Source organism: Bactrocera dorsalis, chromosome 2, assembly GCF_023373825.1.
Source record: "Bactrocera dorsalis isolate Fly_Bdor chromosome 2, ASM2337382v1, whole genome shotgun sequence".
NCBI classification, from domain to species: domain Eukaryota; kingdom Metazoa; phylum Arthropoda; class Insecta; order Diptera; family Tephritidae; genus Bactrocera; species Bactrocera dorsalis.
In genome coordinates this window covers 106,611,986-106,627,337 of record NC_064304.1, presented here as the reverse complement: position 1 = coordinate 106,627,337, position 15,352 = coordinate 106,611,986, and the positions used below count along the sequence as shown (strand labels likewise).

Sequence of the window (15,352 nt, the reverse complement as noted above, 5' to 3'; positions counted from 1 at the left end):
CTCGATTTGTTGATTTGTGTGAAATTGATTAAAGATATCTGTCAAATCCTACTAAATAAATATTTCAAAGTAGTTCGAAGTTACACTTTTTATTATTTTAATTTTTACAGTAAGGTTAATTTTTTCATACAAAGGATCTACATTTTTTGTTTCTCCAGTGTTAGTAATTTTTAATTTAATGTTTACGCTTCTGTTTGAGGCCCAAAGTTCGCCGAAATTCTATCCATACTTCACACATAGTTGGTATATCTAGACAGCGACATTCGATCGGCCGTGGTGGAGCGATTTTCTTCTTTACACATTCCGAGAAACTCGGATAAGGCGTGCAGACTTTATGACAATCAACCTTCGGTCGTGCGTAACCACATTTTGCAGGATCACGAGCGGCTTTGCAACCAGGCAAGATAAATCTTGGGCATTTCCTTTTCGACACCGTCTTACATGTCATCAATTTAGTCGGTCTAGGTTTACACTCCTCTGCAGCGACTTTTCTCTTGTGAGTGCGTCGTTTAAAAGTGGGATGTATGATGTTATCATAACAGCATACTTTCTTCCGAGCATATCTCATCTCTGGACATTCAACCCATGTTTGTGTGTACTTGCGCTTTGCCTTATCGGATGCTTTGTAAAAGCGTTCATCGAAACGTGGCTGTACATTGGGACAAAGATCCAAACAACATTCAGGGTTTAACCATATGGTTCGTGGTTTTCTCGGTGGTTTTTTCAAACGCGTACCATCTTTGGAACATTCGAGTCGATAGTTTATAAAACGATTTGCCGTTTGTGTCTTAGCAATAACCGACGCGGAAAGGATAGCCCTTGACATAAGCTTTTGCCCACCACAAGCCAGGGATCGTCCACATAAGGCCGAAACAAACATTTTTTATTTTTAAAATTAAATATACTATGAATGAACGTATAGAAAATTTCGAATTTGTAGATAAGCCAATAGTTATGTATTCAGATTTTTTTTAAAATATTTTTACACCGAAAGAAGTTGTTACTGCACAAATTTTTTATGAAGGAATGAAATTGCTGACATGTTTCATGACGAGTATTTGTATGTATGCCTTATGGTAGAAAAAATTGTAAAATTGGCTTGTAAGTATAATGTGTAAAGTATTCTTGTTGTAAGATCTTACGGATCTTACTAATACTCTCTTATGTAATAGGAACACTTTCACATATTGTTTTCCGAGTATCGGTTATAAAGCTCTACTTTTAATCCTGTCATTCCAAACAGCTACGCCGCTTAAAGAAACCATCCGCAAAGCTCTTGAAGCTCCCACATCTTTTTCAGCCATTTTTTCTCAATATTGCAACCTTGTCGAAATAGTTCGATTCTTGGAAGTTAACTCAAATAGGTATCTGACGGTGGGAATGTAGTACAATAAAAAGCAACGAGAAAGCATACAAATTGCTTGCTCTTTTTTTTAATTTTAGTCTATTACCAAAGAATAGCATTTGAATTTTATAACGATGGAATGTTCTTGCCATCTGTAGAGTAGCCAAAGTGACGTCTACAAACTGTTTTGATTTGATTTTATTGTATTATACATTACGGTTTCCGAGGGATTCGAATATCCCTTAAGTCAATAAACAATCAACTGCATCTAAAAACCTTTTTGTCCCTCCGGTTTTATAACGTCACTTTGGGATTAGGTTAGGTTAGATTATGTAAATAGGCTGATTTTTCGTGCAGTCAGCAGTTTTGCTTTTTGAGAGGATGCAAACATCCCCTTGGGGATTTTAGAAAGTTTTTCCAATTTTATCTTTGCTTTAAATTTTATAAAATTCAAAAAAAAATATATATTTTATTAGACTACTATTTCATCAACGCTTTTAGTTTAACGGTACAATAAATATACAAGCTTGTTTAGTCAATGCATTTGCACAGCTTTTGGTCAGCTCTCATTAAATGATTTCGTATCTCAAATATTGACCACTCTGCGCAGCCACTCATTTACTCTTTGTGGGCACTGACTAAACGCTTGTTGACAGTCAACACCGAAACGTCCCGCTTGGCTGGCATGCAAATATTTCATATCCACATTGGGTACAGTGGGTCTGTAAAGTCAACAGAAACGATTAATTAAATGTAGTATATATATTTTATAAATGAACCGTTAGTTACATTAATATAGCATTGATTATGGCCTGCCAAAAGTGTCTCAAATCATTACGCCAAATTCGTGGCACATGAAACGGCAGTTGGGAGACTTCACAGATGGCTTGTTGTAAACAGAATTCACCCGGTAGACCTTGCCTAAAAAACGATATGGCAAACGTGCTATTCATATATGCTTCTAAAGATTTCTGTACAACATTCCACATACTGTTCAAAAATTTGCTCGATTCCTTTGTAAATAAATTCACGACTTGCATCGTGTTTAATATGTGGATCGAGTTTCATATGGGTGGCCTCCGTTAGTTGACGCTGTCGGCGACGAGCTGCAAAACTACTAGAATTGAAAAAATTCCACCAATAGAGCGGCCTCGGCAGGTTTGGATATTGGATTTGTAAATTGTAGTAGTGATTAAATGAGCGATGCGGATCGGTGAGAGGAATTGGAAAAGATACACCCACGACGTACTGAAAAGAGATATGGTAGATAGAAACATTTTATCTTTTTGTGATTAAGTAATAGTTCAGTTTGCTAGCAGGTCTTACAAATCTAACTTTTGAACATTTCCGGAATACAATAGTCAATAGTTGGATAAGTTTTTACTATATTTTTGTTACAAAACAGAATAGATGAGGATAATAATGTAAAAAGAGCTATTAAAAAATAGAAGACTATTGCTAAATGATCTCTCTCGTGCGAAGAAACTCAGCGCGACGATCTGAGTTGATTTAGCCATGTTCGTCTCTCTGTCCGTTTGTGTAAACGTGAACTGGTCCCTCACATTTTGAGATATCAGTTTGAATTGCACTCGTCCATGTCTTGAACCACTATAGTTTGTAACGGAGTTTTTAATAAACAAAACCAAAACGGTTTGGAATATCAATGAAATTCTTTATTTCTGTGAAAGTACATTCTTACGTACTCCAAGAGTCACCATTGCATCCCGAAAAATAACGATTTGGTGCGCTTTATGAGCCGGCGACGTCATTGGGGTGTACTTTTTCCGTGATGATCAAGACCGGAACGTTACTGTGAATGGGAGCCGTTACCGCTCAATGATAACCGAATATTTTTGGCCCGAGTTGAATGATATGGATTTGAACTATATGTAGTTCCAACAGGATGACGCTACAAACTAAACAGCGAATGTCACAATCAATTTATTGAAAAACAAGTTTGGTGAATGTGTTATCGCGGCCTCGTTCGTCGGACTTGACGGTATTAGACTATTTCCTGTCGGGCTACGTCAAGTGTATGGTCTATGTCAACAAGCCAGCAACAATTGATAAACTTCAGCGTCTGGATTTCTGCAAGCGTGCCCGTGGTGGCCATGCAAAAGAAATCGAGTTCCATACATAATGGCATTGAATGTACTTTCACAGCAATAAAGAATTTCATTGATTCCCAAATCGTTTTTATTTTATTAAAAAAAATGTGTAGCACTCTTATTGAAAAACCCTTTGTAACAGTTTCTTTAATATCGGACTTTCTCGGTATCTTGATATCAAACTTTCGGCACTTTATCCTTATACTATACAAATATAAACCAAAACTACCAATCATATATGGGACTACTTACTTTCACCACGCCAGCTCCACTAAAAATGATGAACTTTTTCTGTCTGCTCTTCAATATATTCCCCAGTGGTGCGCGTTTGATAGGATCCTGTGTGCTAGTTTTATTTTCCACTGCATTTCCGTTGTTAACTTCACTGTTATGCAGAATCCTAGCGCTGCTAGTAATAATTTCCTCGCCGTCCTCCGTAACGAATGTGGAACCCGCGGGCGCGTAGTTATTCGCAGGCCAAGCATTTTTTCTACCGTAGTCGCGTCCAGCAGCGTTGCGTGACTTGGGCAAATTGTTGTGGTCGTCAAGTAAACCACCGACCACACCACCAACAACAACAACGTTGCCTTCAACGCTTCGGTTGTGGTGATGTGGCGCTTCCTGCTGACTATTGGGATTTTCCTCTAATTTATTGCGAATTTGCGTTGGAAAATCGCCGTCACGTTGCGTACTACTGTTGCTGCTAATGTTGTTGTTGTACGCGTTGTCATTGCCGTTGGTCAAGATGTACGACGGGCGTAATAATACTATTAGCAAGAACAGAAAACAAGCGAACAGTATTATTTGGCAGCATATTAGCCAGTAGCGGCGGAGACAAGTCGGTCCAGCGAATGTTGCGTATGAATGCGCCGCCATCGGTATTGGTATTGATGTGGTCGGGTAACGTGGCTGACAGGCTCGCAGGCGTGAGCTTAGCGTGTAAATATGCGCGAGAATGGCAGCGTTTGTAATTACATTAAGTATGTTAATTTGTAATTTATGTGCGCACGCTTTCTTCTTATACTTGATATATTTTCGTCTGTCGGAGAGTGTGTAAGACACTGGAGATTTGTGCCTAAAATATTTGAATTTTTTTCTTTGCCCTTTTTTCGTACAATCTGCAAGCACTCAAGATTTATGTAATTTGCTATTGTTTTTGCAACTTTTGTTGTATTCTTTGCTGATGGCACTGCAATGCTGTGGACACACTGTACGCTTGAGTGCTCTCACGGCCAAAGCTTATTAAGAATTAAAATATGTCGTCTTCGTTTAACGGTTTCAGCTAATCTCTTCGAAAACATTTTGCATACTTCATACGAGGGTAGCAGCGATAAGACAGTGATTTGGAGAATTTTGGTTCTGCAAATCTAAATAAGCAATATTTCTGTAAGTTAAGAAAAGTTAAATTTAGTAATCATTCTCAATCCTCAATAAGCCTTCAGAGGCTAAGAGTATGTATGGAGTTTGTCCTCACAACTGCAATGTAGTTATTGAGAAACTTAATATGGTTCTTAATCCTACTAGAGATATCGTAGAGACCTGTCGGTTACTAATAACTACGCTAACATATATACATATGTACATAGTATACATTGTGACAAAAGAGCATCCGGAACTTGTAATTAATCGTTGAAGACATGCTTCGTTCTGAACGACCTTCGACATCTTCCACTGAATTAGAAAAGTGAAGGATATTGTGCTTGAGAATCGTCAAACAAGTGTTAGGGAGATGGTAAGAAAGCTCGACATCTCTCTCGAGTCCGTTCGAATGATTTTGGTGGATATTTTGGGTATGAAATGCGTTCTTGCTCGACTCGTCAAAAATAGTACCGTAAACAGGTCTCTTTGGACATGCTTGATAGTGAGAATTTCTATCCCACATTCATGGAGAGCATTATATCTGCAGATGAGACATGGGTGTATGACTTTGACATGCAAACAAGTCAACAATCGTCGGAATGGAGGGAAAAACAAAGCCAAAACTAAAAAACACGCAAAAGCCGCTCAAAAATCGAGGTGATGTTGATTGTTTTTCAGTAGTCGTGATTTGATGCTTCATGAATTTGTTCCGGAGGGACAGTCGGTCAATAAGGAGTTCTATTTGGCCATATTGAGGTGTTTGAGATCCGTTGAAAACGGCCGGAATTGAAGAATTCATGGATTTTACATGATAATAATGCACCATCGCATCGAACCACGATGGCAATGAATACCATCGATCAACCGCCGTAGTATAATGAACTCCTCTTCAAGCAGTTAACAGTACTTTTGCAGAAATCATCCCTGCAATGACCTGTTTGGAGTGGAATCGCTAGATTAGAGAGAAACCCTTGAGCAGCTTCGTTCTGGATACTGCAGCAGGTTAAACTCCTACTTATCCTGAATAGAACCTGGACTGGAAAAGCCGTGGGGTGGGGATTGCTTTGAAGGCGAAAAAGTAAATATTGATGAATAATTAAATGTTTTGCGTTTTATTTAAAATTTCCGGGCACTTTTTTGTCACAATGCTTATGATATATTAAGCAGCGTGCATGTGGCATCTAGTGCACATTCATTAAGTCCAAAACGAGAGATTTAGTTTAGCGTTAGAAAAAGAAAAAAAAAACAAAAAATAACTGGGTATTTAACTGAGTGTTAAAAAACCAAAAACAACAACAAACAAGTGCAGCAGACCAACTACAAACCGTTGCAAAGAACTTTGGCAAATAAAGAGTTGCGTGCTTGTTTGCTTCTAGTTCGGTCGCCAGGGCGTATGTGTGACTTATTTTGTTTGCACTGCAATTACGCATCTGAATAAAAACTACAAGAATTTTTTATGAAGTTTTTCCGTTCTGATGCGATAATCATGCATATTTCATAATTTGTATGTAAATTTTGAGTGTATCTATTAGTTCATAGGCAAATTTTTGCAGACTGCAATTTTTCGCCTTTTCTATAAATATTTGTAAATTTACAAGTATACACAAATGCATTTGTTTGTCTGCAATCAATACAGCGTGATAATGTGCTAATTGCCATAAAATGCATAAACAAATTTATTTATAATTATTCTTCACAATGGCAATGTGGAAATGTTGGAAAATTAGTAACTCAATAAAATTAATGACCACTTCAATGCATTACTAATTAGGAAATTCGCCTTTAATGTCAGAAACAAATATTATAAATTACATATGAACATATGCAGTTAAAGTAATGTAATAAATAATAAGTTTTTATAAGTGAAATTTTAACGGAAAAATGTGCAGTTTTTATAGGTTTGTGAACGCTGCAAAAAATTGCGAAATGCATTTACAACTGCATTGTGATCACGATATTGTTTTATTTTGCTGTGAATCACATAAGTATTGTAACTCATTGTGCTTATCGCCTTTCATTTACAATTATTGTTATGCTGATTTAATGACAATAACGTTCGTTTAATAGTTACCCGGTTTTGTCCCTTTATATATTTATATGTCGATAAAAAAACTGTTAATATCAGCTGCTCCGAAGCTACAGTACGCTTTACAGATAGCTTTTTTTTAAGAAAAAACTCAAAAACTTCAAGTTTAATGGGGAATGTTTATTATCATTCGAAGGAAGATCCATTAGATTTTTTGAAGAACATCTCTTTCAAAAGTTTGGCCGCGGCTACGTCACAGATGATCCATTCGTTGAGTCCAATTCTCGATGACTGGTTCGAGCATTTTAAATGGTAGCTGGCGAATGACCCGTGCGATGTTTTGCTCCAAGACCTGAATCGAGGAGGAATTGTTCGCATATACTTTACATATCGACAGCAAAATGTTTACTGGTCTGATATCACACGATATTGGTGGCCAATCGACCGGCCCAAAGCGCGAAATTATCTGCTCACCGAAGTGTTTTCTCAATAAATCCATTGAATGAAGCGATGTGTGGGAAGTGACGCCGTTTTGTTGAAACCAAATGTCGTCGAAATCACGAGCTTCAATTCCAGGCATCAAATAGTCGGTTATCATGACGCGATAACGGTCGCGTTCTCACCGGCATTATTTTTGAAGAAATATGGACCGACAAACCACACCAATCGTATTTTTTTCTAGATGAAATGGCATCTCTTGAATGTCTTCAGGCAATCTTTAACTTTTTCTCCAAAGTCATGTAAATATTACTCTTTACAGAAAAAGGCAGAAAGGCCTCACAAATTGCTTTCTTCAAGAAGGGTTCATATGAAGGAATCATATGATAATATGAGAGTTCTTTTAGAGCACATCCGTTATCATTAGTATGTTTGGGCAATATGTGGAGACCTTAAAGTAATAGCCCTTCTTCTTGGAATGCAACAAGGATATATGAAATAGTGTTGCATCCTTTGCGAATTGGACTGCCGTGCGATAGACTGTCATTATGTACAGAAACAATGGCCAGTACGTCAGGTCATTTCGGGACAAAAAAACGTTACCAGTGAACCTTTAGTTGATCCCAAAAAGGTATTACTGTCACATTTGCATATTAATGAAAAATTTTGCTAAGGCAATGGACAGAATTGGAATGTATCTGAAACAAAAATTTCCAAGAGTCAGTAAAGCAAAAATTAAGGAGGGCATATTTGAGGATCCGCAAATGAGAGAACTAATGAAAGATAAAATATTTTTGGAAATGATCAATATAACTGAAATACGAGCCTGGAATGTCTTTAAAAGTGTTGTTAAAAATTTTCCTGGAAATGTGAAATCTGACAATTACAAAGATCTGGTGACTGAACTACTTACTGCCTATAAAAAATGGGTTGCAACATGTCCCTTAAAATTCCATTTCTGGACTCCCATCTGAATTTTTTTCCTGAAAATTTAGGGACCGTAAGTGACGACCAAGACATTTCTGCTATAGAGAAACGGTACCAAGTGTGGCCCGCGAGCTCACTTTTGACCTAAAACAACGACGTCTGATGATTCGAAGCAGTATTTGGAGTTGTTTAAGCGTAATTAACTCGACTTTTTCCGCCCTTTTGTGGTAATGTACAAAGCATGGCTCCATCATTTCGCTCCGAAGTCCAATCGACAGTCATCCGAGTAAACTGCACACCATGAACCCGCTCCAAAGCGTGGAAAACGACAAGAGTCGGGTGACAAGGTAATGGCGTATGTACATATGTATATCGGGATGCGAATGGAATAATTCTTATTGGAAATATGAAAAAGGATGGACCATCAACAGCGACTATTACATAGCGTTATTGGACTGTTTGAAAGACAAAATCGCCGAAAAATGCAATGTACAGTGTCACAAGTCAGTGAAAACGATGGCAAAAATTCTAGAATTGAGCTTTGAATTTCTCCGCATTGGAGAATTGGGCCTCCAGATCTGCCGCCTAACGATCATTTCCTGTTCTCCGATCTGAAAATAATGCTCGATGGAAAGAAATTATCGTAAAATGAAGAAGTAATCGCCGAAACTAGGGCCTATTTCGAAGCAATGGGCAAAGCGTTTTACAGCAAGTAAGGAATAGCTAAGTTCGTATATAACGAAACTTTTTATACTCTTGCAAATTGCAATTATTAAAGCCAGGGAAGACCTGCAAGTACTTAAGACTTGTTAGTTATGGGGTCTAGGGCGAGTTTTCACCCGATTCTATTCAATAATCAGATGAATGAGATTAGAAATTATGACGCTTTCTTATCGCGACACCTAAAATGGTGGTGAATCGTTTACCATACCTGAGTGAATGCAGTGAAGTAGGCAATATTCAGTCTCTAATCACGTGTTTCAGTGAGTCTTGTAAGACATGCTGAGAGTTTTAACCAAACATGTAATTTATTGTGTTTATATTATTAAGAATGCTTAAAATGTAACTGTTTTGTTATGAAAATCAAGACTTACAAAATACCAAGTTTTATGTATAAATTAACTTAATCAACTATTATCGAGAATCACTTTTGTGATCGTGCGCAGAAAATTCCTTCTACAAGCTGGATAGAGCCTCCTACAATTTAAACCATGTGTACCACTCCATTCAGCTGTCTCGTAAGCTTTGCGTTGCGCCTCTTCGCTTGCAACAAAACCCAAATGCCATGAGGGGCTAAAGAAATTAAAGAGGTTAGTATGAAATAAAAAAAAAAAAAATATTAAAAAATAAATAAATAAAATAATAATAATAAATAAAATATTTGCATTACGTCAGGAGAAATGTAATCAAGTCTTGTAAAACATGTTGTTCTTCAGCGCCAAATGGATATTGAGCGATGTCGCATACGCTCTGCAGTAAACAACTACGGTGATAGCCATAGCTAGAGAGAGTATAAAAAAGAAAATATTTTACATATACTTTTCTCCTATTAAAAGCTTGAGCTTTTACCTTTCTATTAAGCTCTCCAGTGCGTTATATAATTCACCAGCTGTGAAATCGAAAAAATGCCTGTCTTTGGACGCATCCAACCAATTTTTGAACAGTCCATGGTACTCCAGTGTTTCCACTCCGTGAAAGTTCAGTTTACTAAAGTCACGGGGATCTCGGGATCTATCGTTATTTACATCACGTTTTTCTAACTTCCAAATTGGCGCATTGTAGAAAGAAGCGAGGTTGTAAGGAAAGTCATAGTTCATTTGAAAGCCCCAATCGAAGTAAAAAGAGCGATGCATGGGTAAACCAATAATCGGATAGGATATGGAGCCTGTTATCTGAAAGAAATATTTTCTGGTCTCTTGTATATATGTGTATATATGTTTTAAAATCATTTACACACATTATTGTAAAAGCGAATATTGTTTTTATCGGAATATTAATGGATATTATACCTGCAGCCAGCTATTGTTTGGATGAAGCAAGTATGTTGCAGCTATGTGGAAGCTTTTGAAAAAAAAGCTCGAGAAGGTGTAAATTTTGATGACAAAATAGCGCGACAACATATTGTCAACTGTTAGTAATTGTTGCTAATCTCACATATTTGAATGCTAAATGCCTGCCCATTGTCATTTAAGTGTAACGGTGGCTAATTGGCCTCTTCATTGGAATTCTGAACCCCTCTTAATTGGTTTTGTACTGAACTACTAAACTGTATTTAAACCGCTAATGAATTGCTAATGCTGCTTTGCCTATGAAAAAGCTGTTAATCCAGATTTTTGCTAAACTTTTAGTAAGCAAATGTCATGTCGCGTAATATCTGGTGTACGACAATATCTCAATCACGACTTTCAAATACAGCTAAATATACATACCCTCAATTATGCAGGTGACAATTTTCAATTGGTTTTGTAAATTGTTAACAATATTAATTAGCCTGTAAACCTTTTACAAGAAATCTAGGTCTTAATGTAGTAAATCCATAATAGCATGTGGTAATTTGTCAGATATATATAATATAACGGTTATCAATTAGTAAAGTCCGTTGTTTTCTTTACCACACAAAGCTAAAACTTTGAGCTTTGACTAAACTTTTTCTCAGCTTTCATGAGCTTGACCGTGCTGATATATGGTCAAATTTATGGTCTAGACTCGTGGTGCGTTGCTCGGATAAATATTTTAGCCGCGAAAATAACAAAAGATAATAGAGTATCAAACCAGTCAATAAGATGGAAGATAAAGTAAAAAATTTTGTAATCTTCTCTTCTCTGTACGTTATTACACACAAATTAAGGATGTCAATGGTTCTTAAGCCATTTAAAATGTATCACAATTTGACGTGTTATTGAAGTAGTTTTCATCGGTACACGCAGTCAAATCTCCAAATCGACGAGTAAATGACTAAATACAAATTTAAATGAATTGAAATACTAACCGATCTTATGAATTTGACCCGAACTGATAAAAAACATCATTTTCAAGCATTTTAAGACAAATCTTTGTTTTCGCCTTCAAAAAAGGCGGTTTCTACGCGAGTCACACCGTTGCATGACCACTTGGCTACACTTGAAAGCTACAATTGGCGCCAAACAGCGAAAAGGAAAAACGACTGGTGCGCTGCTGTAAACTCAGATATAACCACCTAAGCGCTTCCACAACACGAGATGCTGCCAGGCGTGGCGCTTTTCTGAATAGCCGTTCTGCAGAGAATATTGCTGCTGTTGCCGAGGATGTCATGGAAGCGCCGTCGACATCGACCAGACGACGTGTCAAGAAAATAGGTATCAGTCGACGGTGACGGATGTTTCCGTACAAAGTCCAGACAGTGCATCAGCTGTTAGCTGCTGACCGCCAATCGCGTCTAACATACGCTCAAGCCATTCTTAATTACCACCGAGAGGAAGATGATTTTTCATCAAAAATAATCATGAGTGATGAGGCCCATTTCCATCTTAGCGGGTAGGCAAATAAACATAATTTACGCTTCTGGGGCACTAAAAATTCGCGTGTAACCCACGAAGAGCTAATACACCCGCTCAAAGTCACTGTATTGTGTGCTGTTTTTGCTGGAGGAGTCATCGGACCTTTTTTCTTCCAAGACGTCGCAGGCCAAACGGTTACTGGATTATACGGCGGATGACTCATAACTAAAATCGATGTTTTAAGTGCTCAAAGATTTCAGTCGATGTGTGAGACCTCGGATTGCTGTGGTGAAGAGAGATCCGCCTTAAGTGGTTTTCCTAAATTCTTAAAAGACAACTGGCAAACAAGTGGTTGTGTTCTACTCAAAAGTCAAAAGCAGACAATTATTTGCTTGGAAGTTCTTTTTTCGCGAATAACTTTTGTTGGATTCGGCTCATCTTGAAATATCCATACAGCCAACTGCTGTTCACTTTCCGGCTCATACGCATAAATCCACGATTCACCAACTGCCATGATTTTATAGACGTGTTTCGAAGCACCGCTATCGGTTTTTGTTAACATTTCCCTCGACCAATCGACATGAGCCTCTTTTTGTGTGATTGACCAATTCGTGTGGAATCCAACGTGAAAAAACTTTTTTACAGTCAATTGTTCTTGTAATATTTAATGTATGCTGGTCCCACTAATGCCTATAGTTATTTCAATATCCATCTTGCAATATCAGTTTGCAGGCAGCATCAACAGTTTCCAGAACAACAACTGATTTTAAACGGCGTTCACGGAATTCAATTTGGAGTGATCCACGGCTTCGATTAAATTCACCATACCATCGATAAAAACTAGTCCTTGGTGGAGCTTCATCGCCGAAACATTTAATTAAGTATATCTATGCACTCTTGATGAGTTGATATTCGCGATTTAATTCCATTTTTTGGTCGAGAAGAATATTTTAAGTTACTATAAACAACACAGATAGCATTCGTATGTCAAAACGTTTTGAGTATGCGTACAATTAAAAATGTCAAACTTTATGATAACATTATGAGTTTCCAGATTGCAACACTAGAATCCGAAATATTAAAGGCAACCTACGTATGGCATGTTAATGTTAAGTGATAGATTAGAACGAGATTTAGATTCGGAGTCAACATGTACTATCTCTTATTCTTTAGGTAAGGTAATTTAAAAAAGGTTAATATAATGGATTGTGTAATTAAAATCAGATTGAGAAGTTAAAGTGACACAGTATTTCAAAATACACTTCGAGTTTTGTTGATGGAGTAACAGGTTAAGAAATTAAGCCCTTAATTCAGAATTTCTATCTTCTTGAAAAATATACGTACAATGGGCCTGGGACCGTCGTCAGACATCCACTGTATCTGTCTACAAGGAATCCTAAGAGAACTCATTACAAGTGGCAAGCGTCCAGACGTTTGCAACAGAGTGCCTCTCATAAAAATCGGCCACATCTACCAATCTAGTTGGTTGGTTGTGTTAGAACAAAGGGAGGGTGTTAGGATAACAAAATACATTTTCAATTAAGTATCCGAGACGAAACGCCGATAATTTGTGTAAATATTTGTTCCTTAATCAATCATTTATTAATATAATTTTAGTTACAACACTTAAAATATCTCTTTTGCATTCGGAATATAGGGCGGTACAATTTTCGCCTAAAAACCCATGTAGTTCGGCAGCTTCGTACGCCTCCCGGTAAACTTTTTCGTGCTTGGTGAAACCTTGATGCATAGATGGCCTAATAAGTCCAAAAAAATAAAATTTGATTAAATGTATATGGTTGAGTTGGTTTACTCCGGTTATTCTACTTACGTCAGTATAAATGTCAATAGCTCCGTGAGAATTGTAAGATGGTCATCATCAAATGGATGCTGTGCTAGCTCGCAAACGCTGCGTAGAAGACAGGTTTCATGTACGCCGAAGCTGAAAAATTTTTTGTTTAATCAAAAATACATTTAGTACATGAAGCTGATTAAAAAGTCAAGTATACAATGTAAGAGTAGAGAATCGTATGTTGTAACCGGAGGTAATATAATAGTTAATTAATAGGCTTGGTAATCCTGTAATGCTTCATGATCCTCAGCATGTGTTCTACATTTTGCTGAGTTCGGAGAAAATTGTCTATGTTCTTTCCTTTCTAAAAGTAAGAGGAAAATAAAATCTCTCTGAAAGAGAGATCTCGGAGGAATTGTTTTGTAATGAACATGTCATGTCAAAATAGTCATTTGCGTCAATTTGCATCATGTTTTACCAGGATGTCATGAAACGTATTATTACTGGCGATAAGTCTTGGATCCATGCTGACGACCTGGAAACAGACGATCAGTCAGCCGAATATCGTGGCAAAGGTGATCCGAAGCCGTAAAAACCACGTCAAAGCAAGTCAAAAATCAAGGCGAAGTTGACAGTTTTCTTTGATTATCGAGGTGTGGTGTTTTTTCAATTCATTCCGACATTCAACAAGGAATACTATTGGAACGTTATGTGTCGCTTGCGCGAAGCTATTCGTTAAAAAGTCCGGAATTGTGACTTCTGGCTATTCAGCAAACTCAAATGACCGCTGTCAATTCAAGCCACTAAATGTGAATAGCTACGTCTAAGCCGCTCTTTCAGAATACGGTTTTGAAGGGGATTATGTTTCCGGCTGGTCTTGAGCGGACCAACACGTGCGTTTTTCTATCATATATGATTAGATAAATAAATTATGTTGATGGCGAAATGGGTTTCTTACTTACAGCCTACGTATTTTTTATCTAGTAAACCTTAAAGAATAATCTAAGGATTAACACGGGTCGATAGAAAACTACACTCTAAATTTCTCTACTAAATTTTAAGAGTTTCAAAGCCGTTCCAAATTTTTAGAATACAATTTTCAGAATACACACAAATCTTTTGATAACCGGTCGGAGGAGCAGCAGTTATCGTAAATTCCAAAAACCATCGCACGTACGTAACCAACATGGATCGTATTCGCATAAAGCGAAATATTCTCACCTCAGAAACATTTCTCAACCTCATGTCTGTGTGTATCTGGAGTTAATACCTGGAAAAGTAATCCTCAATGCCTTGATAGAGCTCTCCAGCCGTTAAGTCCATCGGATGCTGATTTACATTTATTTTGCGATCATATTTATCTAACCACTGCAAATGTTTTTGCACTTCCAGACTATCATTATCGCTGTCAACACTACGTTTATCTCGCGGTTTCGGATTTTGTATTCCCGGCCAAATTGGTATGTTATAAAAAGCCGAAACTGAACCTGGTAAATTATAGGACATTTGAAAGCACCAATCTATGAGTATGCTACGCTCTGGAAGATATTCCACAACGGGATAAGAAACGGAGTGAACAAGCTGAGGAAGAGAGAGAATTTATAGTTATTGAATTAATATAAAAGGAGAGTAGAAGAATTTTATAATATATGTACATACACCCAAAGAGGTTGACTGGTTTGGATAAATCAAACCATTCGTGCGGTCGAGCAGTAATGCAGTGAGTATCACACAAATCACTTTCCAAGACATATTGACTGTCGAAATGATCGTTATAAAGTACAAAAAGTGACTGATTTAGTAGGTGGACCGCTGATTGAATAAAACCCACACCCACATACAGCCGACGTACTGAATCAATGTTTTCATTTGAAATATTTG

At 37.3% G+C, this 15,352-nt stretch overlaps 5 protein-coding genes across 6 annotated transcripts in view; 1 reads left to right on the top strand and 4 right to left on the bottom strand.

The window, feature by feature from the left end:
- The window catches only part of LOC105232961 (uncharacterized), a 99,642-nt gene that overhangs the window by 3,811 nt on the left and 80,479 nt on the right, over positions 1-15,352 (top strand). The gene's annotated exons all lie outside the window — the stretch shown is intronic.
- Positions 74-1,021, bottom strand: LOC105232964 (uncharacterized). Its single transcript, XM_011214879.4, has one exon. The coding sequence runs from the start codon at positions 878-880 to the stop codon at positions 176-178; it is 705 nt and encodes a 234-aa protein (XP_011213181.2). The 5' UTR covers positions 881-1,021; the 3' UTR covers positions 74-175.
- Positions 1,174-5,107, bottom strand: LOC105232963 (uncharacterized). Its single transcript, XM_011214878.4, has 4 exons — positions 3,706-5,107; positions 2,337-2,593; positions 2,135-2,266; positions 1,174-2,067 (listed from the first exon to the last, which is right to left on the bottom strand). Exons 1-4 carry the CDS (start codon positions 4,327-4,329, stop codon positions 1,932-1,934), a joined length of 1,149 nt encoding a protein of 382 aa, XP_011213180.2. The 5' UTR covers positions 4,330-5,107; the 3' UTR covers positions 1,174-1,931.
- Positions 9,331-11,338, bottom strand: LOC115066652 (uncharacterized). The gene is made up of 4 exons (XM_029553273.2): positions 10,213-11,338; positions 9,773-10,095; positions 9,594-9,704; positions 9,331-9,496 (listed from the first exon to the last, which is right to left on the bottom strand). The coding sequence occupies exons 1-4, from the start codon at positions 10,321-10,323 to the stop codon at positions 9,331-9,333; spliced, it is 711 nt and encodes a 236-aa protein (XP_029409133.2). The 5' UTR covers positions 10,324-11,338.
- On the bottom strand, positions 13,145-15,350 carry LOC105232975 (uncharacterized). The gene is made up of 4 exons (XM_011214894.4): positions 15,131-15,350; positions 14,742-15,052; positions 13,511-13,621; positions 13,145-13,436 (listed from the first exon to the last, which is right to left on the bottom strand). The coding sequence occupies exons 1-4, from the start codon at positions 15,221-15,223 to the stop codon at positions 13,271-13,273; spliced, it is 681 nt and encodes a 226-aa protein (XP_011213196.2). The 5' UTR covers positions 15,224-15,350; the 3' UTR covers positions 13,145-13,270.

Coding starts and splice junctions, on each gene's coding strand:
- LOC105232964 (XM_011214879.4), bottom strand. CDS start 880: ATGTTTGTTTCGGCCTTATGTGGACGATCCCTGGCTTGTGGTGGGCAA.
- LOC105232963 (XM_011214878.4), bottom strand. CDS start 4,329: ATGGCGGCGCATTCATACGCAACATTCGCTGGACCGACTTGTCTCCGC. Junction 2,594..3,705: donor GTGGAGCTGGCGTGGTGAAA/GTAAGTAGTCCC, acceptor ATCTCTTTTCAG/TACGTCGTGGGTGTATCTTT. Junction 2,068..2,134: donor ATAATCAATGCTATATTAAT/GTAACTAACGGT, acceptor TTGACTTTACAG/ACCCACTGTACCCAATGTGG.
- LOC115066652 (XM_029553273.2), bottom strand. CDS start 10,323: ATGTTGTCGCGCTATTTTGTCATCAAAATTTACACCTTCTCGAGCTTT. Junction 10,096..10,212: donor CAAACAATAGCTGGCTGCAG/GTATAATATCCA, acceptor TATTTCTTTCAG/ATAACAGGCTCCATATCCTA. Junction 9,705..9,772: donor CTGGAGAGCTTAATAGAAAG/GTAAAAGCTCAA, acceptor TACTCTCTCTAG/CTATGGCTATCACCGTAGTT.
- LOC105232975 (XM_011214894.4), bottom strand. CDS start 15,223: ATGTCTTGGAAAGTGATTTGTGTGATACTCACTGCATTACTGCTCGAC. Junction 13,622..14,741: donor ATTGAGGATTACTTTTCCAG/GTATTAACTCCA, acceptor AAAATTTTTCAG/CTTCGGCGTACATGAAACCT. Junction 13,437..13,510: donor CTATTGACATTTATACTGAC/GTAAGTAGAATA, acceptor TGGACTTATTAG/GCCATCTATGCATCAAGGTT.